The sequence below is a fragment of the Onychostoma macrolepis genome, chromosome 16, assembly GCF_012432095.1.
Source record: "Onychostoma macrolepis isolate SWU-2019 chromosome 16, ASM1243209v1, whole genome shotgun sequence".
Taxonomy (NCBI): Eukaryota; Metazoa; Chordata; class Actinopteri; order Cypriniformes; family Cyprinidae; genus Onychostoma; species Onychostoma macrolepis.
In genome coordinates, this window is record NC_081170.1 from 14,548,869 (window position 1) to 14,576,143 (window position 27,275).

The 27,275-nt window shown below is 38.1% G+C and overlaps 2 protein-coding genes across 2 annotated transcripts; both read right to left on the reverse strand.

Annotated features, from left to right (window-relative positions):
- Nucleotides 1-313: 313 nt before the first annotated feature.
- On the reverse strand, nt 314-11,926 carry tmod4 (tropomodulin 4 (muscle)). Its single transcript, XM_058747264.1, has 10 exons — nt 11,788-11,926; nt 7,664-7,826; nt 5,765-5,921; nt 5,375-5,497; nt 2,799-2,891; nt 2,517-2,647; nt 2,192-2,299; nt 1,065-1,208; nt 836-980; nt 314-699 (listed from the first exon to the last, which is right to left on the reverse strand). The coding sequence occupies exons 2-10, from the start codon at nt 7,769-7,771 to the stop codon at nt 677-679; spliced, it is 1,032 nt and encodes a 343-aa protein (XP_058603247.1). The 5' UTR covers nt 7,772-7,826; nt 11,788-11,926; the 3' UTR covers nt 314-676.
- Nucleotides 11,927-13,413: 1,487 nt separating this feature from the next.
- On the reverse strand, nt 13,414-19,974 carry vps72b (vacuolar protein sorting 72 homolog b). The gene is made up of 7 exons (XM_058747082.1): nt 19,828-19,974; nt 19,477-19,604; nt 18,345-18,497; nt 17,968-18,091; nt 16,603-16,779; nt 16,376-16,520; nt 13,414-14,083 (listed from the first exon to the last, which is right to left on the reverse strand). Exons 2-7 carry the CDS (start codon nt 19,588-19,590, stop codon nt 13,642-13,644), a joined length of 1,155 nt encoding a protein of 384 aa, XP_058603065.1. The 5' UTR covers nt 19,591-19,604; nt 19,828-19,974; the 3' UTR covers nt 13,414-13,641.
- Nucleotides 19,975-27,275: the final 7,301 nt, after the last annotated feature.

The window sequence follows — 27,275 nt, forward strand, 5'->3', positions numbered from 1 at the left end:
AAGAAAACATTTCTCCTTATCAAGGTTGAACAGTTGTGCTGCTTACTACTATGTGGAAACTGATACATTTTTTCTAATTTTTGATTAATAGAAAGTTCAAAAGAGAATTGATTTGCAACAGAAGTTTTCTTTAACAATGTTAAAAAAATTTATTTGCTGTTGTTTTTGATCAGTTTAATGCATCCTTGCTGAATAAAAGTATTAATTACTTTAAAAAATAAAAACTTTTGAACAGTAGTGTATGCCAGTGTTTTGATAGTACAAACCTGTATTAAATGATGGTATTGTAATTTAATGAAACTTTGAAATCTGATTAGACAATATAGAATGTAATATTTTATTTCAAATATTTACAAAAAACCTTTGCGGGAGCACCATATTACCAGAAAATGAACTGAGCAACTGGTGTCTTTTTCAAGTTTGCAAAACTGAGGTATTAAGGAGCAGGTCAATTTTATTAGATCAGAGCTTTTGATTTGATGAAATCCACAGAAAGCAATGAAGTCTTATCAAGCTGGCGATAATGATATCCACAATGGCCGATGGCGAATGGTAAAAGCATATCAGGGTCATCTGTAGGGGTTGTCCTGGCTGTTACTGGAGCATCTGTACGATTTCCAAGAGTGCACATGCAGAACTTTGATATCTCCTAAATGAACTAAATTCCATCCTCTTTTCAGCTTACTCTCTGCTGACGAACTGGAGATGGGATAAATACAAAAAAATATCAAGTTCAATGTAGCAACACACCAAAATGAATGAAAAATGTTCCTGTTTCAGCTACAGACAAGCACAAGCTGCAATATTTGTGAAAATATTTTGGGAACACACTCACGGATATCATTGTTTCTAGTGATGGCCATTGCGGCTCTTGCACGCGGACCTTGCTGAGTGAAATGATAACCAATTTTTATGATGCTGGGGTTGTTCTCCAACATGGTTGCAATCTCCATCTCAACTGAGTCGCCCAGTTTCTGTCTCTGACAACACACATGAACAAATTCATTTTTAGTTTTAAACACATGCCATCAGATATTTCTAGCAGGAGTGTTTTAGTCTCTTACTTGGTTGTCGATCTTAATCTCAGTAAGAGTGGAGTTTTCTTGCAGTGCCTTGACGATGGCCATCATGCCTTGTGCAGTAATGAAGTTGGACTCAATGTTGAGGCTCTGCAGGGTAGTGTTGGACTGTAACATCTCAGCAATAGCCTGACTCACAGGAACAGAGCAAGAGAAACAACAGACATCAGCTCTCCATCATTTCCACAATACATACAGAGGACAACAGAGTTGAAAAATGAGGTCACACTTTATACTAGGTGGCCTTAACTACTATGTACTTACATCAAAAAATAAATACAATGTACTTATTGTATTGCAAAACACTTTTACTGCTATTGAGGTGGGATACAGGTAAGGTTAGGGACAGGTTTGGTGGTATGGGTAGGTTTAAGGGTGGGTTAAGGTGTAAGGGATGCGTCAACAGAGTAATTATGAATGTAATTACAGAAATTAATTACAGATGTGCCTACATATAGGTATTTTTTTAAATATAAGTACAATGTAAAAACATGTATGTACACAATAAGTGCATTGTATCAAATTATTAATTTAAATGTAAGTAAACAGTAGTTAAGGCCACCTAATATAAAGTGGGACCAAAAATGAATTTATGAAGAATATTAAAAAGAACTATTGATTAGTCAAAAGTTTGGGGTTAGTGTGTGTTTCTGTCTCTTATGCTCACCAAGACTGCATTTAAAAATACAGTTATATATATATATATATGTAGTATTTATGAAGATAAAGTTTTAAAAAATCAGCATTTATTTTAAATAGAAATCTTTTCGTCACTTTTGATCAATTTAAAGCATCCTTGCAGAAAAATGTATTAATGTTCTTTTTTAAAAATCTGACTCAAAACTTATTAACTTTAGTATACATAACTAAACGGAAAGTTCTGATCAAATTAAACAAAAACAATCTCCATGGTTTAAATCTTTAACATATATTTTGACTATAATTTACAGCATTTACTAAACTTTACATAGGTTAAGATTTTAGATTTTATATGATCAAGACGCACTTTTACACATTTAGAAACTTATCTTCAGACCTGTACGTAGAAAAATATGAGATTGAAGCAACGAATGAATAAATGAAACATCAAAAACACAGGCTTCAGGACTTACATAGGCCACGGGATCATTACTGCGTGTCCCAGCAATGCTGAGGCTTAACACGTTTGTGTTAGGTTTCATAGCCTCAAAAATCGTTTTCAGGGTTGGGATGGGAATGTCCTACAGCAACACAAACAGTCATTACTACCCCATTCAGCTCATGTACAGAAATGCATCAATTCTTAAGATTAATTATGGTAATTAATCAGATGCTTGCAAGAAAACAAATATTAGAAAGAGTAATTAGGAAATCTGTTTATAATATTAATATTATGTCTAATCTGTAATGTGATCATAATTATGCTTATTGAGGTGTGAGTACAGTTAGCATGTTTACCGGGATGTTGTTGAGGTTGACCTCTGTCAGGCTGCTGTCATTTTTCTGGATGCAGCGGAGAGTGTCCTCCACATCTGTGTCATTAGGAGGCTCATCGGGATAAATCTTATACACATCTGGTTTCACCACACCTAAAGAGTATAGTCCAGCTTATGATATAGAACTATTGTATATGCTGAAGTGACATTAGGTAAATTCAACAAAAATTGAAAAACCTCATTATATAAAACTTTTGTTTGACATGAAGTGGTTCAGTGTTAAATGCGCTGTATGTATACATACTGTTGATGCCTTCTGTGTTGGCAATCTTGCCAGTGGTGTTCAGGGCATCATAATATTGCTTGTTGCTCATGAGTGTGTACATCCCCAGGATGGCTGTGAGGATACAAGAATCTCATTAGTTAATTAATGACATACAAATTCAATACTTTTGGACAGCTCGGATGCCAGTTTCACGAGTTCGCACTTACATATAATCAGATTGAGCAAATAGTAAGCATATTTGGAGGGCTCCGAGCTCGGAATATAGCCCGAACCCAGGGAACTCCCCCATCCCAACTCTGGGATGAGGGTAAGTGAGGAGTTGGGGTGGAGGAGGGATGCCGGAAAACTGTCGTGGGACTGAGGTGAGTTGGCTGTATGTATGTGTATATATACATACATACATATACATATCGTTCCAGTTAAGTTGATTATCTAGACGAGTTCTACCTGTGCTGAATTGGTTGATTATCTGAATGTGCTCCCCCCAAATCTTGTAAATAAAACGTCATATATTAATAAAAATATATTAATAACTATCCACCTTATTTTTTCCATAAGAGCGGCACGGCCATTTGTAAATTTTATGTGCAAGGCTTCCACGCTCTATTTTTAGCTGTACAAAACAGTTTGTTTTGCTGCTTGATTTTGCAAACTGGTGTGTCTTACCATATAATTTGAATGTATTATCTCAATTATGAACACAGTGGTTTGAAGAGCAAACACTTTTAACTTTTACCGCACATTGTTATTTGTTATTTAATGAACCAGAAGTCTCACACATTCACAGAAAACGGTTTACTTTCGTATTGAAAAATAAGGTGGATACAAATATAAAAACGTTTATTAATTTTAATTAATGAATAAATGTTCAAAAAGCAACAACAAAAATAATAATAAATATAAATGGTAATAAAATTATTAATATTAATTCATTTTAATGCAATGAATACAAGTAATAATTATTCATTTAAAAAAATTCATAAATATCTAAAATGTTCAAATATCTAAAAGATATGTCGGCGCTGATAGCCTTGTAGGCTCTCTCTCTCAGCTCTGATCTGTCCTATCATAATGAAGGCGAAAATGCCAAAAATAAATCTTATTAAAAAAAAGTAAAATAATATCTAAAAGATATTAATAACATAAAATATAATTGAATTTATAATAATAGTTTAATATAAAAGATCATAATAATGATTATAATAACAATATGTTGATAAATTTTATAAATTAATTTAATTTAATCATTTAAAATTATATAATAATCAATACATTTTTCATTACTTATTTTAAATAATTATTTAAATGAATATTATTACAAATCATAAAATAAAAAATAAACCAATTTTTTATATAAATATAATCTTTTTAATTAATTAATCTTTTATGGAATAAATTTTGAGAAATACTGGCACAAATCATTTAAGATGCACTGCAGAGAACTGACTAGATATGTGTCAGTTAAACTGTAAATTTGCATTTGAACAGCAGGGGGCGCTGATAAACCAGTAAATCCACTATAAACTCCCCCTCTAGCTTTCAATTAGCAGTGGCTGGACCGGTGAAAAAATACAGTTGGGCAACAGCAGATAAAACTGGGATTGGGATAGACCAGACCTTACCTTTGTACACCAGCTTGAATTCCATATTCAGATACAATAACTAGATTAAAACCACCAGCGCTATTTAGAAATCCAGTTAGCTACCCTGCATCTCAGCAAAAGCAGACTCATCCATTAAATCACCAACGGCAAACCCCTATTGACAGTTTAATCCAGAACTGGACGTGTTCCAGAGTTAAAACTGTGTTCTGAATGAGGGGCTCTGCTGGGAAATCTGCAGCCAGTGACACGCTCCAAAACTCCACCGCTTTAAATGTCCTTAAGGGCAAAGGCTTGCTATTAAGTGCTCAAGGACAATTAGACTATTGACCGGTTTCCATCACTTTAGTGTGCTAAATCAAGAATAATGTGAATTCTTTGTGTCTCATGTTGCATTTTTAATAGAAGCAGTAAGATAAGTGATATTTCTGTTTGGCTAAATGCTGCCAACACACAATCATCGAGTGTTTCTGGCCTACAGACGACTTGCAGCCAACTCAACACATAAGCACAAACATTTTCACTCCATGTTGACTAGTTGGCTGTTACTCATTTTATTTTGGTGAGCTGCTGAGCTTGGGGAAATAGATACTGTGTGGTATAATTCTGTGCATGACCTACACCGTTCATAGTTCCACATATAAATCAGCTAGGCTGCTTCTATTATATATATTAAAAAAGTTGTCATACAAGACACTGATTGTACAACGTAAATTGACCAGATGAAGCTAGAAAGGGTTTGATTGACAAATGTTATGCAAAAGGTATTGTGATCAGCTGTTTACAATAGCAAACAGAGGATTAGTCCTTAGTCAAGGATCAAAATTTGGAGTACAGTCAGAGCCATTTACAGGATGTTACAGGTTTAAAGTGAGGATTAGTTTTAGAAGAGTTGTAATGCATATCTCTAGAGCACTCCCAACCAGATATCATAAGTTGCTTTATGCCATGTGAAAAGAAATAACAGGAACAGAGTAGAAATGTGATGCCCACCTGCAATGTCACACATTTCAGCATCTGTTGCGTTCTTCAGTGCTTCCTCCAGCTCAGGTTCCAGAGTGATCTGTTCCTCTGCAGGGATTTGGCCTGATCCTGGTTTAGGGACAAAGGCCTTTCCTACAGACAGTGGAGGGAAAGAGATATGTTCACTTTACTCACAGCTATTATACAAACACAAGAAAGAAACAAATTATACAATTATAATTAGAAAATATAACACAATAGTTATTGAATCCTTTTAAATTATATAAAGGTTCAGAATAATGATGAATAAGTGGCAAATCTGCCTTTAGTTGAATATTTCAAAACACATTTTGTTTACAAAGGCTTTTCAGATATTAGATATTATAAGTGTTTTTAAAATGAATCCAGTGTTTGTGGTACCTCTCTTCTCCCCTGTAAAGGGCACCAGGTCTTCTCTGTCCTGGTGTTCCATGGCCTGCTTCTCCAGGAAATCCATCAGGGCGAAGCGATCAAAGGGGCCTGTGGGACTTTTCTTGGTATGGTCACGTTGACGGAACCCAGCTGGAAGGATGGCATTCTGAAAGGTCAAGAAAATCATTATGCTTAAAATGATTTCTGCAATCAGAAATCTCCCATTCACACATACACACACACACACACACTTGATCGGTTCATCCTTACAAAATCATGTTTTAAACAAAAAAATCTGTCGTAGGTCTTTTTTCCCCAATGGGACACAAGAGTTACAATGTCAAAACTGCTTTTTCTGTGAAAACAAAATGCATTCTGAGCACTGCCAAGTACAGCAGCAATTACGCTTATTTATAACACAGCTCTCTGGAATACTTGGTCAATCAGAACATTCAGCTGTCATATATTTTCAAATATTTGCTGTTGCCCATGGCTATGGTTTATATCAGATCACTGATATAAATACCACTACTTTCATGTCTCTCGCGTCACATCCTGGACTCATTCATACAAATGCCACTGATGCCATCTTGTGTCTCGATTGTAGTGAAAATGGCTTCAGAGGATCTTTTATTTTGCGATAATGACCGGCTGACTGTATATTAACCTCTTTATTTTGTGTGTGTGTGTGTTTTGCATGATAAACTTGCCGACTTTGTTAATGGCTACAGATAAAAACTAGCAAAATACCCCAAACAACAGACGATCACACACTATCATACTTTGAAGCTGTTCCAAACACTAGAAACTCACACATAAACATGTGCCTTGTTTCTTGGAGATGCATGACAAATGAAAACAATATATCAACTGTCTCAAAACAACTGGACGGAATCATAATCTGAAGCTGAAAAGTCTTAGTCTGTGACCATCATACACTACGTGATTTTCTATTAAATCTGTGAACTCAAATCTGCAGACAGACCAAGTCCACCCAAAAATAAAAATGACCCCATGATTTACTCACCCTCAAGCCATTCGAGGTGTAAAAGACTTTCTTCTTTCAGATGAATACAATCAGAGTTAAGCTATATTAAAAAATGCCCTGGCTCTTCCAAGCTCTATAATGTCAGTGAATGGTGTTTGAGATTTTGAAACCCAAAAAATTGCATCCATCTATATTAAAAAAGTACTTCATATGCGCATTCACAAGAGAGTAGCGTTCCAGTGGATGATGTAGGACGTAGGCGTAGCGTAAGCTCCGGTGAGAAGTGACGAATGCGGAAGTGCAGAGGACAGGACCAAACAAAACGAGGATTTATAAAGGAAAATGTCTGAGAATTTCGATATAAGCCAAAAGCAGGCTAGTTTTCCTTGTAAACAAATCTTCTCGTGAGACTAGCATATTCTCACCAGAGAATACGCTATGCCTGCTATGTCCTACTGCTGGAACGCCACTCTCTAATGAACACATGTAAGACAGTTAGCGGAAGACCGTTAACGATTACGGTTTATAAAGTTTTAAATATGGATATTTTTCTTACACTAATGCATCGCTTCACTTCAGAAGGATTTATTAACCCCCCGGAGCCATGTGGATTACTTTTTATGATGGATGGATTCACTTTTTTGGGCTTTGAAATTTCGACCATCATTCAGTGCAATTACAAAGCTTCAAAGATCTAGGATGGCTTGAATGCGAGTAAATCATGGGGTAATTTTCATTTTTAGGTGAACTATCCCTTTAAGCAAATAAGTGTCAGCTCTTAAAGACTGTAAATCAGGCCAAAGATTTGTGTAGTGTATTAAATTGCCTACCACTGGTGTCTCCTCAAAAATAAATGCATGTGGCAAAATATTTCAAAGTCTGCTCATGCTTTAGTTTCAAACGGTTGTACGGCATAGTACCTCAGGGTCCATCTCCTGTAGTTCACACTCCAGCTGGTCCAGCTCTTCGGCACTGAGGCCCCTGAGGATGGCATCCTCGTCGATGTCTCGGGGATCGCTCTTAGACATGCTTGATGCTCGCTGGTACTCTCAATTCACACAGCTCGCCCAGAGACAGCTGGCCCTGAGAGACAGAGATAAAGTTTAAGCTAGAAACTTGAACAAAAAATCTTGTTTTACTATATTTGGCTTGCAAATAAGGCACAATAATGGCTGCTTGCTTTATTCGGTCCCTCAATGCTTTCTGTAGAAGTTGAGAATGAATGGGAAAACCTTTCAAGCTTTCCAGTCCAAGTCACTTTCAGCCTGGCCAAAAGAGCCAGCCACTGAAAGGGCACGATAGGGAACTGCTTACATTGTTAAATGCCACAAAGCTCAGTTGAATTAAAAGGACAAGGCTAGCATTTGTGTACAGGAAGAGCTTTTGGGGGTCTGAAGGTACAATGTACTTGGGAACAGAGATAGGACTTTCTGACAACGTGATGTAATTACAGTAGACTCGCCGATCATATGGGACCATGAGGAAAGTACTCACTGCTTCTTTCATTCCAAGAGACAGAGAGAATCTTGTCTATTTTTAGTCTCTGAACAGTAACGCTTGGGTTTTGGGTTACAGTAAGGAGGAGAAGGTTAGAACTGTGAGTAGTTATCACTGGCTCACACTCATGTGAAGGTGGCCCATGTTGCCGCCCGTCCGCCCTGTGAAACAGACTGATAGAGTCATGGGCTAGTCACCAGTTCCAGACCACCACACCCAAACTGGATCTACAACACAAACTACAGACAATACAGCCCAAAATGTTGTGTAACTGACCTGAACTCATCCTTCTGTAACTACATGTCGGAACATATTAAAAACTATTATCTTGTGTAAACTGATCTTAGATATTTTTACAGAGAAAAAAAGACTACTGATACTGAAAGATTTTTATATGTTTGCGCATATAACTTTTAAGAGTTTGAATTGCATCTACCACATCTGCTTGTAATCAAACAGAGATGGCTTTCCATAACACAAAGCTAAAGCTCTCCAAAAATGTCTGATTGTAATCTTTCAGATACTTCTGATGTGTAAATACTTCTAATCAAATTACTTTTAAATTTTTAGTCAAACTGTAAGTTTACAAACATGTGGTAAAACCATTTGGAGACCAGTGAGTTAATGGTCTATAAATATATGCTAATGAACATTACTGCTACATATCACACCATGAATCACAAGGGTCTGTTATGCTCTGCACTCTTCATACACTCCTGATGCTTGTAAAATAAAGCATTAAAATAAAATAAAATTTAATTAAATAATGCAGATTATTAGAGTTAGCGATGGCTGATTTTACATTATGGAAAAAATCCAAAAGACAAATGTGAATTTGTGGTTGTCAGTCTATCAGAGGTGTTGGACCAGAGTAGTGTGGCACTAATTTGTAAAGCCAGTGACACAAACACAGGATCAGAGAGCTAAGAACAGAAAATAAAAATTAAAGATTGTACACATCAATCAACAAGTTTACTGATTCCAGAAACAGCATTACCATTGCCAAACTCAGTCCTTACCTCATTTCAAAAATAGTTATGAATCCTTTGCAGAAAATTATGTTGTTTATTCAGATTTAGTTACTTCAGTTGTCTTTCGCTGGACTAACGGTAAAGCTAGAAATGCAAAATAAGAGAACTGAATGACAGAAGTGGAGACAGGCTAAATTGCTTTGAATTAAAAATGTTTGCTTGATATGGCTAAAAGAGGACTATTGTTATCTCACTAATCTTAACATAAATTTAATCCTGTAATCTCAGTTCTGAACAAATTCAAATTACACTATTTTAATCAAACTTCCAAATGACCTTGCTTTCAGAAATTGGCAATGCATCTGACACCATTCTTTCAGGAACCTGTCAGTCTACAAGACTGATGGCTCAGGGATTATAAATAGCCATTAACTACTTTGTCTCTTCAATCTTCCAATAAACATACAGGCCAAAAGCAGGCCTTCTGCCGACCAGGTGTCATCTTTTTGTGTTGTGCACATATCCCAGGAAAGAGCGGCAGTCTGCCTGTTCCTAACACCTGTTCTCACAGCTCCCAAAGGACGCCAACTCAAGCCTTAAAAGTATTAGCTAAGTTTCACCTGTTCAGGCTCACTAGTTGTGAAAAGGGTTTTTTAAATTAGTCCTTCAACATGGAATCCTTGTTATTTCACTGTTGCATGGCAGCAGCCAACATTTGACATTTCCAAATTGAGAAAATATTTCTTTAACTCAATTTATTATTAGTCAGTACAGTCATTTTAAAAAAATCCAACACAACAAACTAATCATAATCAGATTTTGATCTTTTAAATAAGCATTTTTAATATCCTGTGATTTGAGTTCAACTGAATTGATTTGTGTATATTTAACAGACCATTTTAATCATTTTACATTTAATTGATCATTTTAATCAGAATCATTTTAAAAATGTCATAATACGGTGTTCTGACTTTAATTATTATAATGATTAAACTGCAAATCAAACAAACTAAATCTAATATGCCATGTGTATTGAATCGTTTAAGTAATTAAACTTGTGGAAAAAATTAAAAATATATACTGACAGAACTAGGCAGAAATTCCACACTCTTAAAAATAAAGGTTCCAAAGAAGAACCTTCATCAGTAAACCGTATTTAAAAGAAGAACCATATTTTCTTAGTGTGAAGAACATCCAAAGAACCTTACTCCACTATAAAGAACCTTTTGTCAAATGGAAATTTCCATGGACGTTAAAGGTTCTTCATGGAACCAAAGATGCCAATAAAGAACCTTTATTTTTAAGAGGGTAATGGTGTCTATGATTCCATGAGGAAACTTTAACATCCATGGAAACTTTCCATAAAGGTACTTTACAGTGGATTCAGATTCTTAAAACCTTCTTATCACTAAGCAAAAGAATTGTTCATTAAAAGGTGAACCCAACATGGTTCTTCTATGGCATGTTTGCGAGAAAATAAAACATTTGGAACCTTTATTTTTAGCCCTTTCTTATATCTGCTTTTTTCATGGCAATTTCCAAACTGCAAACTGACTAAACGTCTCCAAAAGCAACCTGAGTCTGCTGACTGTTTTCCTTCTAGAGTCCATAAAGTTATTACTGTCCATGACAAAAACTTTGGTTGGGTCTCAGAAACCCAATTCCCCCTCTGGTACTTCAGAAGGACATAGAACAAATATTGGGTACTGACACATCAGATACCATATCATTCGCCAGAAACACCAAAAGTGACTTTGCCAAGTGACATGCAGCAAGAGCCTAAAAACAACCTTCTTATTCAGATCCACAGTTCAGTTATGGAGTTTGATCATTGGGAGCATTTTCCAGCTGACACACAGCTCATAAGACTTCACACTATTTGTAGGTTGACTTCACCAAGTCTAACCACCCAAGTGTAAAATTCCAAATCAACCCTCAGATTAATTTTAGCTTCACAAGTCAGCTACTTCCAGCTGCGTAAATCCTCTCTGCTTGCAAAGCTGCAGTGTGCAGCACTATTGCAAGCAAGGCTGGCTGGGAAAATAAGGGCTGTTTTGAAAATATGTCTAAGAACATTATACCACCAAAAAAAGGCTGACAATCAGCAGGCATTTAAAAAAAAACTCTCACAAGATTGTTGTTTTGACATGCTCTCACATCAACAGGTGCATCTGCACGCACACTCTGCAAAAACAATGTTCTCCATAAAGCCTTACTCTAAACCAAAAACAAATATCCAACTAATCCAACAAGATCTTGAGTATCCAACTATCTACTAACTTGACCTTTAACCTTTTAATATACACTTTACACTACAAACCACCCACTGGGGCCTCTATCCATAAACTACACTGACTGCTTAAACAAAATCACCAAAACAATCATTCATGCAATTAGCAGCTGAATGCAACAATTTTACATTTCAAATAATTGAAATAGTCAATAAAAAAACAAATTCTGCTTACTATACATTACTATATACAGTGTCCAAAAAACATTTACTAATGTGGTCCTGCTGCTAAAAGAGACACACAGACAGACACAGATTACAGAAAGAGAGTTAGTGTGTTACCTACCCTCACTAGGACTCAGAGCTGCTGGGATCTTCTGTACAGCAACTCTATGTTTGAAATCAGAGAATAGCCCCTCGCTCGCCCCCCTCCCCGGTAGTCGTTCCCCCCTTAAGCCCTCCCTTCTTCGCTGACTGTATTCGCTTGCTATCTGGGTTAAGCTGAGACAGGGATACGAGCTACTCTTCATGAGGTCAGCATTTCATTATTTTGGCTTTGAGAGATTAATGACTATGAAACAGAGGGACATGGAAAATAGGCTGACACTGCATAGAAGGTACATGTAGTCATCTGTTTGAGTAACTCAGGTTTACTCATTAAACACGTAACATTTTAGTAGAGAGGAGTGGCCTCTAGGGTATAGAGGCGGTATTGCAAGTCAGAGAGACTCCTGATTGAAGATCTGTTTCGAATTTAAAGGGATAGTTTACCCAAAAATGAAAATTTGATGTTTATCTGGTTACCCCCAGGGCATCCAAGATGTAGGTGACTTTGTTTCTTCAGTAGAATACAAATGAAAATTTTTAACTCAAACCGTTGCAGTCTGTCAGTCCTATAATGAAAGTCAATGGGCACACAATATTTGAGAGTAAAAAAAAACATGCACAGACAAATCCAAATTAAACCCTACGGCTCGTGACGATACACTGATGTCCTTAGACACAAAACGATCAGTTTGTGCGAGAAACTAAACAGTATTTTTATAATTTTTTACCTCTAATACACCACTATGTCCAATTGCCCTGATCGCATGCACGGCATCCAGTGGGTGTGTTGAATTCCAGCCGAAGAGCAAGCAACCATAACTTCAAGCGAGCAGGCTCAGTAGTTGGGAATATGTGAAAGGTCAACACTCCCGGATGAGTTCACGCGAGCAAACGTAATCTTTTAGGTTTAAGTCAGTTTGAACAATCAGGATAAGCGCAAGTAATTACCATTTTGATTAGCCGTCATACCCACAATCTCTGTGCACTGTGTAAACAATGAGTGATGTATACGCACGACAGATCGCTTCTGGCGCTTGCGTAAACTACGCCAGAGCACATACAGATGTCACGCACCGGATGCCGTGCACGCGCTCAGGGCAGTTGGACATAGTGGTGTATTAGAGGTAAAAAATGATAAAAATACTGTTCAGTTTCTCGCACAAACCGATCGTTTCGTGTCTTAGGACATCAATGTATTGTCACGAGCCGCAGGGTTTAATTTGGATTTGTCTGTGCATGTTTTTTTCTCTCTCAAAGATTGTGTGCCCATTGACTTGCATTATAGGACTGACAGACTGCAACGGTTTGAGTTAAAAATCTTCGTTTGTATTCTACTGAAGAAACAAAGTCACCTACATCTTGGATGCCCTGGGGGTAACCAGATAAACATCAAATTTTCATTTTTGGGTGAACTATCCCTTTAATGTAGAAGTTTATACATTGGCTGCATTGAGTACTAAGTGGGTTCTTTCCAACATAAACTAATTTTATAGATGGCCCACATTATATATGCATAATTATTATCCACAAATTATTATAAAAAAATAATGACATCTAAAAGGCTACTCAACAGCAATCTTTAATGCTGTTTTAAATAATATGAACACATTATAAATACATATCACTACATAATCAATTAAATTAAACAGTGCATTTAAAAAAACAATAAATAAAGTTACATTAAGCATTTATACGAAAATCACATTCAATTATGCAGCTTATTGCACATACAAATACACTGGACAGAGATTTGGCAGCAAACATTTTTATGCAGATGTACTGTATTTCACCAAAGAATATTTATTATTCTTGGATGGATGGATAGACAGACAGACAGACAGAAAGACAGATAGATTCCATCTTGTGTATTGTTCTACATGCCTTGTTTAATAATGATCTTCTGGCGCAGATTCTTTGCAGTGGTGTCAGCTGGAGTCGCTGTGCCAGTGGAGGGCAGGCCGTGGGCCGCCACATACTTTTTATAGGCTTCCCGGATTATCCTAAAGGCTTGTACATTAGCGTAGGGAATGTCTGTGATGGGGTCTCGGTAGAGCGCTGGCTTATGGGTAACAGGGCAGATCTCCTGTACAGGAATTCGAGGAGGTGGGGACTCGGGAAAGAAACGCTGGAAGGATTCATCATCACTGAATGTGATGTAGGTGCGGGAGCATTTGGCAGGCCCTGATGACAGGGAAGGGTTTACAGCAGCTGTGTTAGCGGAGACGACACTAGGTGGCGCAGTAAGGGTTGATTCTGACTGGGAAAGAGCTTGTGGAGGGTGAGGGCCTGGATTCTGTTGGGCGTCTTGGTCCAAACTGTTAATGAGATGTGAAGATAAAATATATATAAAGATAAAAATATACAGGTGCACTCATTTAAATTTTTACACAATTTTAAAAAGATGTGAATTAATTAAAGAAAACAATATATATATATATATATATATATATATATATATATATATATATATATATATATATATATATACACACAGTGCCAGTATTGGAACAGTAAAGACAAAATTGCTCTGTTGGCTGTGGATTCAAGACATTTACAAATATGATTAAAAGATGAATATGAGACAAAACTACAGAATATCACATTTTATTATTGGGTGATTCAACACATAGATGTTTTACCAGCTAAGAAGTTCAGCACTTTTAGAGTTTCATCCCTCTATCTGATGTGAGCATAAGTATTGGAACAGTTGCCTCACAGGTCTTTCTAAGTGATCAGCTGTGTCCTGTTGCATTAATTTGTCAGATATTAAAGGCAGGGAATGTGTTGTATCAGTTATATCCATTACTTCTAAGTCAATTAGAGCTATAGCAAAAACAAAGGTCATGGAGAAATCAAGAGTTTGGAAACCACGAGCGACACCAGCAACCAACAACTACCTGATCGGCTGAGAAAACAACAATAGTTGATGACAGACAAATCATAAAAGCTGTAAAATGAACCCTAAAAGACGTGTCTGTAAAATCACCAACAACTTCCAGAAAGCTGGGGTGATGCTCTGACAATCTACTGTCCTCAGGAGACTTTGACATAGAATAACAGATGCTACACAGCAAGATACAAACCTCTGACCAGCTCCAAAAATAGAAAGGCAAGATTAGAGTTTGCAAAAAAGCACAAAGGTGAGCCAGAAGAGTTTTGGAACTGTGTTTATGGACCGATGAGACAAAGATGAACCTTTATCTAAGTGATGGGAAAGCAAAAATGTGCAGAAAAAAACGGAACTGCAAATGATCCCAAGCATACAGCCTCATCTGTAAAGCATGGTGGAGGTGATGTCATGGCATGGGCATGCATGGCTGCCTCTGGAACAGGCCCTCTCAACTTTACTGATGACTTAATGTATGATGACAGTAGCAGAATGAATTTGGAAGAGTACAAAACCATCTTGCCTACCAATATTCAATAAGATGCCAACAGATTCATTGGGAAGTGCTTCATATTGCATCAGGACAATGACCCAAAACACCCTGCCAGTTCAGTCAAGGAATTTATAAGGGCAAAGAAATGGAAAGTCTTAGATTGCCCAAGTCAATCTCCAGATTTAAATCCGACTGAACATGAATTTCACCAGCTGAAGAGGAGAGTAAAGGCAGAAACTCTCCAAAACAAGCAACAATTGGAATTGGCTGCATTAAAGGCTGGGAAAAGTATTTCAAAGGATGAGACCAAGAGTCTGGTGATGTCTATGGGTCACAGACTCACTGCTGTGATTGCACACAAGGGATCTGCAACTAAATAATAGCTTTTAATCTTTTATATCTGCCTTATGTTCAACTGTCTCAATACTTATGCTCACATCAATGAGTGGGATGAACTCTAAAAGTGCTGTTCTTTTTATTTGGTAAAACATGTATGTGTTGAAACGGCTAATAATAAAATGTGACATTCTGTAGTTTTCTCATATATTCATCTTTTCATATTTGCAAATGTCTTGACTCCACAGCCAACAGAGCAATTTTGTCTTCACTGTTCCAATACTTCTGGAGGGAACTGTATATATATATATATATATATATATATATATTTATTTTTTACACAACCATAACAAATGATGAAAATCTTTAACTAAATTAACATTTAACGTAATCAATAAATCTAAATTTAATTTACTTTTGACCAAACTGCAATGGTACCCTAAGATGATCAATTTAAACAGTGAAGCCAAAAGAATTACAATTTTTCATTTGTATAAAATGAATAATATTTCTTTCTTTTGAAATGTGTGTTTTTAATTGTTTATTCTATTTATATTATACTTAAAAACATGCTTAATGTGAAAAGTGTTTAAAATGATGTATGTACGCATAAGATTACTCAAAACAAAATTACTCAGTTCACCTCTAAATAGAAAAACAAATCACATTTTATTTTGTCTTTTTTTTGTCAAAATAATGAATGGAGGAGTATTTGTAAACATGAGGACACTTCAGAGACTTTATCTACACATTTTTAAGTGCCAGGCAATATAAAGGTTAGATAGATAGATACACACCCACTGAAAGACAATAAAAGTCTAAAGTCTACAAAGCAATAGAAGTAAAAAGTAAACAGCAATTCAGTAAGAGATGAGGAACCAGGTGATGTACCCCTCTACATCCACGTTTTCCTCTTTAAAAGTGGCGTCAGACACCACTGGCATGAGCACAGAGTGATATCGGATAACAGATCCCACACACTGACGCTTCATATGAACTTGGCGTTTTTTATCTGCCTCCAAACGCTCATAGTTTTCTGCCAAAAAATCACAAACATCTATTAGCATTCAAGTGTTATAGACAGAACAATTTGTAGTTATCAGTTATCAATTCCTCACCCAGTGATCGAAGGTTAATCTCTGCTGTGACCTTGGCCTCTGCTAAAAGTTCAGCCTGGGTCAAAGGTCGCTCATGTCTTGTACGCTTTCTTCGACGCGGAGCAACCTGCCTCTCCTGCAGCCTCAAGTACGTCAGCCGTGTGTGTTCTGTTGTTGACTGACGCACTGACTTCCTGTCTAAGACAAAAACAATTTCAAAGTTTACTAACATTTACTATAACACTCTCCACAGTTTATGATGTGGTCGCCACATGCTTAAATTGTTGCCGTTCAAGGAAGGAATGTAAACTTGACTTATTGACAGCTTCCCCAACAAACACATTTTATTGCACTGGAAATCATCTAATTCACATGAAGAAGAAACAATGACTTCAGAACCTGATGTTATTTTATTTGTGGTTTATGAGTATATTGTAAATGTGCAATCAGAGGTTCATAAAAATTGTTATTAGTTTTGTAAATTTCTGTTATCTTTAACATCTATGCACTTCCTGTTGGATAATGTTGTTGATACATATGGTTTGCTTTTTTCATAGAAACTATTTTTATGGCAGTCAATTCCTTAGAAAGAAAGAAAGAAAGAAAGACTTTTTGTGTATCATTACATAAAAATAATATAGAAAAATAGTCAGATTTTAACCAACTAAAAATCACATTTAAAACAAAATGCAACAAAATTGATAAATCTGACTAACTGATATATTTCCACACTTAACATCAAATTATTTGAAAATATACAGAATAATACAGTGTAAATACAATATTACTATATCCATCAAGTTAAACATGTCAAATCTTTTTTTCCACCCACCATGATTTTATCCAACTGTCCAAAAATAAAAAAATGGAATATTTCTTATCAGTAAACACTTTATTTCTGATATACCATTTAATATATTTTCATATATGAAATGTGTGACTATGCAAACAATAAAGTGAGACAAAAGTTCATGAATATGTTCAGCTTTATGTACACCTATGCGTTAACTGAGATTAATTAATTGAGGAAAAGATACTACAAAAAATTCTGATTTGCATTTTTTGTCTGCATACATTTTTTTATGTATCAATTTACAGCAATACACGGTCCATGCATATATTGTAGCATAAGCACTAGTTTCCCACATATAGAAAATTATTATTTCATATACTGCATTATATTTTCCAGTATATTCCCATATACAGTACTTTTGCTTCTTATGGGTACAATATTGGCAAAATTTCTGTTATGTATGTCCGCTTATGTCACATGTGCCTGTGTAAATGTGTAACTATGCAAACAATAAAGTGAGACAAAAGTTCATGAATATGTTCAGCTTTATGTACACCTATGTGTTACACATAAATAAAGTGCAAAAGTCTCACTCTTGCTGATGTCCTCCTGTAGTTCAGGGGGGTTGTATTTGTCATTCTTTGTCTTGTCTATCCTCCTGGGCAGTTCAGCCAGTTTCCGTTGTTTTGGTTTTTGCCGCACCACTTTAACTGGCTCCTACACAAACACAAGGTTCTGGGATTACAAGTGGCATTAATATGAAAATTCTGTACAGAATGTACTGGTCACTATTTTATATACAATTCAAAGAAAAAGGTGCCGAAACTTCAAAAGGGACTCAAAAGCACCATAAATGAATCATAAAACTAGTCTATATGACTCATGCACTATATTCCCAGTCATCTGAAGCTATTTATGGTAGCTTTTTATGATGGTTTTATGGTTCTTTTTCATAGCAGCTCTCCTGTACCTTGTAGGCTTTGGTCACCACTCTGCTCTTTCGACGTGGCCCATCCTCCTCCTGCTCGCTGTCGGGTTCATCTCCTTCATCAATGTCAAAGTCACTGTCCACCTCATCTTCCGTTTCAGACAAGTCACCCTTATATTCTTCATCACCTGATTCCTGCAGAAATCACGTTTTCAGGACTCAAAGTCACAGAGGAGACACTAGACAGGTGCATATTATTTGCATAACGCATGGATTACATTCAATTAGATTATATAATGTATACAATATGTGACCACAAAACCAATCATAAGTCATGTATTAAATTAACTGTTAATATAATAAACATTTGATCACCCTTTTGTATAAATCTATTAATGCTTTGTATAAGTTTGTTGAAATACATGTCTGCCCTATTATTGTGTTCTTTATATATATAGAGAGAGAGAGAGAGAGAGAGACTCTATTAAAATACAATATGAGGATATTTCCAAAGAATGGAAGAGCAAATGAACACATGCAATATACTTAACCTACACAAAAATAAATTTCCCTACATTTTCCTTATGCACTAATGTATTTAATAATTATGTATTGGATATATTAAATTACATTGATTATTAATTAACAAAAATATACAGAACAATATATTATAGTATAGAAAATGTGACTATATTTATATAGTAATGTACATTCAGTTAGGATATATAATTTATACTAGCCTATATCTAATTTATTGGAATAATTGTTTTTTTAAAGCTGCTTTACAACATGAATTGTGAAAATCTCTATAGCTGAATTAAAATAAATTGAAAGTGTAGCACATAACCAAACATACAGAATAACTAAATGTGAAATAATCAAAATGTAAAATATACAAAAACATATATAAATATATACTGTGTATAAATTATTTTTTTGTGTGTGTGATTATTATTTATTATTTTTTTTTTTACTAAATAAAAGCACAATAACTCCATAAAGTCATGTGATAGAGATCTCCTGACAGTCTCAAGACAATAAAATCAGAGTGACGGGGCATATTCTTACAGGTTCGTGTCCAAACGTTCACGTCGAAGTATTAATGTCTTACAGCTGCGGAAATGTGTCAACACAAGCCCATGACAAGCCGCACAAGTGATATTTCATCACTCACGTCGTGAAATCCTCCATAGGTGGTCTTGTAGAACTCATCCTCCTCTGCATCCAGCAGTCTGGACATGCGGTTTCCCGCAGTCTTTCGAGGAGCCCTGCTGTAAGCTAAACTCATCCTGACACCTAAATCTATTTCACAGATATGTAAAGACGATAAGATGGGTATTTATAATTAAAATGAATGACATGACAAGTTAAAATAGAGCAGGGGACCAGATTTCAGGACAGGGCTCAAATCTGTTGCGTAAGGCAAAATATTACTGCATCATCAGGAGCGCATCTGAAGGTTTTGAAAATATTATCAGATCATACCAGCTTGACAACTGAATGAATGTCAGACTCAGTCACTAACCTAATGTGGTATTAAGAGAGTAATCGATGTAGAGATCTTGTTCCAGACCAAACTAATAGAACGAGGATATACATCTGCAGCCGCCAGGAGGAGACAGAGGTGCAGTGAGGAAATGGTGTCCGGAAATGATTATTCAAGTTCATCCGCTGAACCTATGTGCTGAACTTTCGCATACCACCAGCTGTAACGTAGTCAATTATATGAAACAGGTTTTCTCATTTTCACCAAATGATTTGCTCTGAAAATGTTCCCATGACTTTTCCAGTCTTTTGGATTAGTACTGGATAAAGAGTTTAAAACTAATCTTATAAAATCTCCACACAAATGAAATAATTTAATGGTGGACATAAACTGAAACATATATCCACTAAAACTGATTTAAAAATAATCGTTTGGTTACAAGTAGCCTAACTTGTGACAGAATGTGTCTGCTGTTCTCCTTGTTATTAAAGTTGTCTTCATGGATCATTAGTATCCAAGTGTCCGCAATATGATGTTTCTATAAATAGTAGAAATATAAATAAACACTATTTTATCTGTTTATATTATGCTTGTTGAATCTTGTGGAGCATAAAAAACAAATTATGAATGTTAAATGAGAGTCAAACGTGGCAACTTTTGAACTTGCCTCTTCTGAAAATTGTTTAGTGCACTTCATCAAATGTTATAAACTCCTGTCATGGAATGACTCATATATATTTTTAGAAAAGATCATTCATTTGATCTTTTTAATAATTGGCAATGCCATTTGTACATAGCATTTAGTCTAAAAAAAACTCAATGAAACCCTAAAAAAGTTCTTCACATATTTCAGATATGTACTGTATTAATCAGAAATGAAAGCAACATTCCATTGTTTGCATGTTGGCATGTCATGAAAGACTCATGACATCCAAAAATGCACTCCGACCATTTTTTTCCCAGGCAAGTTACATTGAAAGAGACTGATTTTTGTGGAGATGGCCACTCACTAATCAGTCTCTGCAGGGTATATGAGAGACATTTGCAAAGTAGCTTTGATTATTATTTAATACACAAGGATTTGCTGCCAGTCAATTATTAAAGGCATGAGGCATTCTGAAGACCAATATTTTAAGTAAACAATGTGAAAATTGGCTGTTGGCCATTGGTCGTTCAAATGCCTGGGGACTTACCTTTGTGGGTTTGAGGGGGGAAATGCCCAGCTCAAACCAATTCGACGTTAAAAAAAAAAATTATAAATTTTTTGCAAAAGTCCATGGGGGAAAACCTTGAGACAGAGAACCACCACTCATTTTACAGGAAAGTTTAATTTAATATGAAACACCAACACTGTGTCAAACTGAAATCTTTAAATGAGATAACAGGTACTCATTACAGGACTAGAAAGTTAAAATCTACCTTAATTAATTGCATCTTGTCAATGATTAAAATAAACCATTCTTGGGTAGTGAGAAGAATTCCCCAGGAGGTCAAGATCATGTGAATTCCATGGCTCCGTATTTGCTTTTCCTTTCCTGTCTGGGAAAGGTTAATGTACACATCTATTGGCACCCATGCAGATCTCTTTTGTTCACCCAGCCACACACATATGAGGATCCCTCCAAATTTCCCTTGATGACCATTATGCAGGGATTTTTAAACAATATATAAAGAGTGTCATTTACCAAAACTGTGCTCATTGTATTTTTAATCTCTGAATTTACCATAGACAATATGGCTCTGCTAGTCTTTTCTGGGAAAGTAGTGAATGCAGCACTGACAGAACCCAATTGTCCTTGGAACAAATCTACAATGTGTGTTTTAAGCAAACATTCAATGTCATTCGTTCTCAACCCATTTACATTCATTTGAAAACCAAAGGTAAAACGTGCACACACCCACAAACCCCATCCTAACTACAAAGTTTACATACTTTAAATGTATGCTTGCTGCGTTACCCAAAAAGCAAGCAGATTTGTTTTGAAGGTTGTTAAAATGTTCTAAATTCCTACTCTGTTATGCATTCACTTCCTCCCACGCCAAAGGTTATTTACAGCAGAGGTGTGTTATAGCATTTCAGTAAGGAATAAGGAAGATGTTGGTTCCAAGATATGGAAATGTAATGCAGATGTAATGATTCCCTCTGCCAGATTACAACCATTCTTTATTCAGAACTTGAAGTTCTAAAACAGCCCTAGAATCATGTGAACCAGCTGATTCTAGAATTTCTGTGGAGACTGAGCGGGTTTCGGCTTTTAAAAAGAATGCTGATGCCCTCAATGAGCGCTTTGTATTCAGAATGGCATTTGGTTTCTTTTTTCTTTGATGTCTGGCTTTTGTCTCATTTTTTTCTCTTTCTCTCTCTCTCCTGCTGTCTTTTTAGAATACAAAAACATTGGTGAAACTGAGAAGGGGCATGTTCATTCACAGAAGAAATCGAAGCTCCCCCTAACTAACTTGAATTATACTACACTGACATTGCTAGTGTTTACAGACTGGAGTCTGTTTGTTGTTGTTGTGCGGTACAGAGCTCAAAGGCTCAATCGTGGGCGGTGTGATTGGTACCATATGAAGGATGGCGTTGTTTGGGCCTCTGAACACAGATATCATTCAGGAGAGAGCTGAATTGGAATATGATCTCACAGCTCTGGAATGTGAAAACACGCTGCTGCTGGGAAACAAGCTTTGTGGGGGTGTTACATATCCCCCTTTTAGGCCAGTCTGGTACACAGACCACACGCCGCTGAAACGGGAGGCTAGATTAGATCAGAGGAAATGATAGATGAATCACAGGAATGTTAGACATCAGACAGAAACGGTGGATAAATGTTTCCTTATAAAGGTTTGTTGTCCAGTGTTATAATCAGTAAGTGTAGAGAAACACCGTGCATTGAGAACACAAACTAGTCCAGTTTGACTTGTGCTTGACCCAGTTAGCAGTAATTGGTAAAGCAAATCTCAAAGGGACACGTATGTGTTAAGGTATTTCTGTTATATAATGTTGTTGAGTCGATAGGTTTAGTTTGCTTTTGTTTGGGCTGTCATTCCCTTCTGCTTCATTGTCCATGTCAAAAGCATTACATCGTGACATTACATAAGGCTACTGGTTCTGTTTGGGCATGTTCAGAGGCCGGACTCATGTTTTGACCTCAGAACAGAATGTTCTTGTCTGAATCCATGCTGACGTAATGTCTCAGACGTCCAGCCCACCGCTCACTCACATCATGACCTCTTTTTTTCCTAAAGCAGAGAGAAGAATATACCACTGCTTAAAAACATTCTTTTCAGATTCAGATGAAGACTAAAGCATCTTTTACCATGAGCATGCTTTTGAAACTTAATTCATCTGCCATTTTTCACAAATAAGAAACAAAATAGAGCTGAAAATATTTCAACAAATGGTTTGCAGAAGGAATTGTATTCAAACCTCAAAAGGTTAAACTACCTACATTTTTTTTGTTTTACCATTTTTGTATAACCGTTACCAATTTAGGGCATCTACATACAGCTTAAAACTCATACAGCATTGATATACTGTTATGAAATAGTTATTTCAATAAATATTAAATTAAATTGAAAAAATCAGCAGGTAGCAGGGTTGAAAATTTAGCCTATACTAAGCTGTCGCTCAACAGAAGCTATAGTTAGTTCTAGGGATGGGTATCGTTTACATTTTATCGATACTGATACTGATACCGATACCGATACTGCTTATCGATACCAGTACTTATCGATACTGTTATCGATATTATTTGGTGAAAAAAGATATGATGTGAAAAGTTATTTTAATACTGCTGAATTTAGCAATTATATATGTTATTAAAGTTCTTCAGTCAGCAGTGAGTTATTTTTCTCTTTGTGTTTTATTTTATTAACATTAAATGAATAGCCTAGTTCACCCAAAAATGAAAATTGTGTCATCATTTACTCACTCTCAAGTTGTGTCATGGTCAGCACCTCTCTCCGACTCATTTCTGCGATGTCAGCTACACGTGGTGGTTTGCTTTCATCCTGTCATCTACGGCTGCACGTGGGGGAGCAATCAGCGCTAACTCACAGCGCTGTGCGCTCTATTAGCCCCGCACCTGTTACTCGTTTCCCCCTTCCTATTTATTCCCATCTATGCCTTCTCTCTGTGTCAGTATGTCTTCTTGGGTTACGTTCTTACCTTTGCGTATGTAGAGATCTCCTCTCTTCTTTTGTACTGTGTTCAGGATCCTCAGGCGAGGATTTAGTGATCCACTGGATAACGGGTCCGGATTGGGAACGTGAGACTGCACCCTTTTCGCTCCGTTCCTCCCAGCCACCCGCCCTGTTGGTGTGGGATTTGGGAAGCCCAGTTTCTGCTCCCGATTTTTGTGTTTTTGTTTGTATACCTCGACGACATCCTGATCTTCTCCCAGAATGAACGTGACCACATCCAGCACGTCAGGCTAGTGTTACAGCGGCTTCTAGAGAATCGCTTATTCGCCAAGCTGGAGAAGTGCGAGTTTCACGCACGATCAGTTCCGTTCCTGGGGTTTATTTTGTCGCCAGAAGGCATTCGGATGGACCCTGCCAAGGTAGAAGCAGTTGCTAATTGGCCCACCCCAGACAGTCGTAGAGCGGTTCAGCGATTTCTGGGGTTTGCCAATTTTTACAGGCGGTTCATTCGAGGGTTTAGCCAGATCGCCCTGCCTCTGACTCAGCTCACCTCCACACGATGGCGATTCGGTTGGTCTGAACAGGCCCAGGAGGCCTTCGAGGAACTTAGGAGCCGCTTCATTTCGGCTCCCATTTTAAATAACCCGGACCCCTCTCGCCAATTCATAGTGGAGGTGGATGCGTCAGAGGTGGGAGTTGGGGCTATTTTGTCTCAAAGATCGCTTTCTGACAACAAAGTACACCCCTGCGCCTTTTTTTCTCATCGACTGACCCCCTCGGAACGGAACTATGATATCGGGAATAAGGAGTTACTGGCTGTCAAGTTGGCTTTGGAGGAGTGGCGTCACTGGCTGGAGGGTGCGGGGGTTCCTTTTCTGGTTTGGACTGACCACAAGAATCTCAAATACATCCGTTCCGCCAAGAGAATAAATTCTCGGCAGGCCCGCTGGGCTCTATTCTTTGGGTGCTTTAATTTCACCATCTCCTATCGCCCGGGGAGTAAGAACGGTAAGCCTGACGCACTCTCGCGGATATTCGAAGCAGAGACTGGATCCTCTTCTCCGGTGTCTATCGTGCCACCCAACCGGGTGATTGCGGCGGTCAACTGGGAGGTGGAGTCCAGGGTCCGCGAGGCACTTGACGGCGTTACTATCCCCGCAAGATGCGCAGAGGGGCTGTTATTTGTTCCTGAGTCGGTTCGAACCAGCATCCTTCAGTGGGGCCATTCTTCTAGGCTAGCTTGCCACCCAGGAGCGACTCGGACACTTGCGCTGATTAAGCAGCGGTTCTGGTGGCCGTCAGTAGCGCGGGACGCTCGGGAGTTCGTGTTGGCCTGCCCGTTGTGCGCGGTGGGTAAGGGCTCTAATCGACCCCCAGCAGGGCTTCTCCGACCGCTGCCTATCCCTTCGAGACCCTGGTCCTACATCGCCATGGACTTTGTCACAGGCCTACCCCTGTCTAGTGGCAATACCGTGGTCCTCACCGTGGTAGACAGGTTCTCGAAGGCAGTTCATTTCATTCCCCTCCCCAAACTACCCTCAGCGAGGGAGACAGCAGTCATTGTCTTTGATCACGTCTTCCGCATCCATGGCCTCCCGGTGGACGTGGTTTCTGACAGGGGTCCCCAGTTTTCATCTAGATTTTGGACAGAGTTCTGTCGATTACTGGGGGCGACAGCGAGCCTATCCTCAGGTTACCATCCGCAGACTAACGGTCAGTCCGAGCGGGCCAATCAGGACTTAGAGAGGGTTCTGCGTTGCGTGGTGTCAGCAGAGCCTCTGACTTGGAGTTCCAAATTAGCCATGGTCGAGTATGCGCATAACTCCCTCCCGGTCTCATCTACGGGATTGTCACCCTTCCAGTGCTGTTTAGGCTACCAGCCCCCCTTATTTCCCTCACAAGAGTCCGACGCCATTGTTCCATCCGCGCATGCGTTTATTCGAAGATGCCTCCGGACATGGAGGCTCGCCAGACAAGCCCTTATCCGGACTGGCGAAAGGAACAAGGCGTTGGCGGACCGTCACCGTTCTAAGCCCCCACTTTATGTTTGCGGTCAGAAGGTTTGGTTGTCTACCCGAGACATCCCTCTCAAGCTGCCCGCACGTAAACTGGGACCTAAATTCATTGGACCGTACGTCGTGGCCAAGGTGCTTAACCCGGTGACTGTTCGACTCAAACTACCCCCTATGCTTAAGAGAATCAACCCGATTTTTCACGTATCTAGAATCAAGCCCGTCATTCGCTCCCCCCTCCAACCCCAGACCTCTGCCCCTCCGCCTCCCAGACTCATTGAGGGGTTGCCTGCCTACACTGTACGATGGCTCCTTGATGTAAGGCGAGGCGTAGGCGTAGGCGTAGGGGTAGGGGTCACCAATATCTGGTAGACTGGGAGGGCTATGGTCCGGAGGAGAGATGCTGGATTCCGGCTCGCGATATACTGGATCGCGCTCTCATAGACCAGTTCCATCGGCGTCATGGTGAGTCTTCTGGAGATGCCAGGAGGCATCCCTGAGGGGAGGGATTCTGTCATGGTCAGCACCTCTCTCCAACTCATTTCTGCGATGTCAGCTACACGTGGTGGTTTGCTTTCATCCTGTCATCTACGGCTGCACGTGGGGGAGCAATCAGCGCTAACTCACAGCGCTGTGCGCTCTATTAGCCCCGCACCTGTTACTCGTTTCCCCCTTCCTATTTATTCCCATCTATGCCTTCTCTCTGTGTCAGTATGTCTTCTTGGGTTACGTTCTTACCTTTGCGTATGTAGAGATCTCCTCTCTTCTTTTGTACTGTGTTCAGGATCCTCAGGCGAGGATTTAGTGATCCACTGGATAACGGGTCCGTATTGGGAACGTGAGACTGCACCCTTTTCGCTCCGTTCCTCCCAGCCACCCGCCCTGTTGGTGTGGGATTTGGGAAGCCCAGTTTCTGCTCCTGATTTTTGTGTTTTTGTTTTTGGATGTGACCATCCGAAGTTTTCAAATAAACTTCATTCCTCTGTTTTGCCAGCAATTGAGTCTTCCTGTCTTTTAGACACAGCGTTGTGTGACAAGTTGTTTTAAACCTGAATGCATTTCTTTCTTCTATTGAACATAAAAGTTATTTTGAAGAATGTGGGAAACCAAAAAGTTGCTGGTCCCCAGTGACCCCAGTTTTTTTTCCAACTATCAAAGTCAGTGAGGACCAGCAACTGTATGGTTACCCACATTCTTCAAAATATCTTCTTTTGTGTAAAGCACAAGAAAGAAATGAATACAGGTTTGGTACAACATGACAGTGAGTAAATAATGACAGTATTTTAATTTTTGGGTGAACTATCCCTATATTGACAATTGGCAGCATGTTCA

Excerpts from the sequence above, each read along its gene's own strand:
- tmod4 (XM_058747264.1), bottom strand. The coding sequence starts at position 7,771 with ATGTCTAAGAGCGATCCCCGAGACATCGACGAGGATGCCATCCTCAGG. Across the intron at positions 5,922-7,663 it reads TACAGGAGATGGACCCTGAG|AATGCCATCCTTCCAGCTGG; the intron begins GTACTATGCCGT and ends TTGACCTTTCAG. Across the intron at positions 2,648-2,798 it reads CAACACAGAAGGCATCAACA|GTGTGGTGAAACCAGATGTG; the intron begins GTATGTATACAT and ends TATACTCTTTAG.
- vps72b (XM_058747082.1), bottom strand. The coding sequence starts at position 19,590 with ATGAGTTTAGCTTACAGCAGGGCTCCTCGAAAGACTGCGGGAAACCGC. Across the intron at positions 18,092-18,344 it reads TGGTGACCAAAGCCTACAAG|GAGCCAGTTAAAGTGGTGCG; the intron begins GTACAGGAGAGC and ends GTGTTTGTGTAG. Across the intron at positions 14,084-16,375 it reads GAAAACGTGGATGTAGAGGG|TTTGGACCAAGACGCCCAAC; the intron begins GTACATCACCTG and ends TCTCATTAACAG.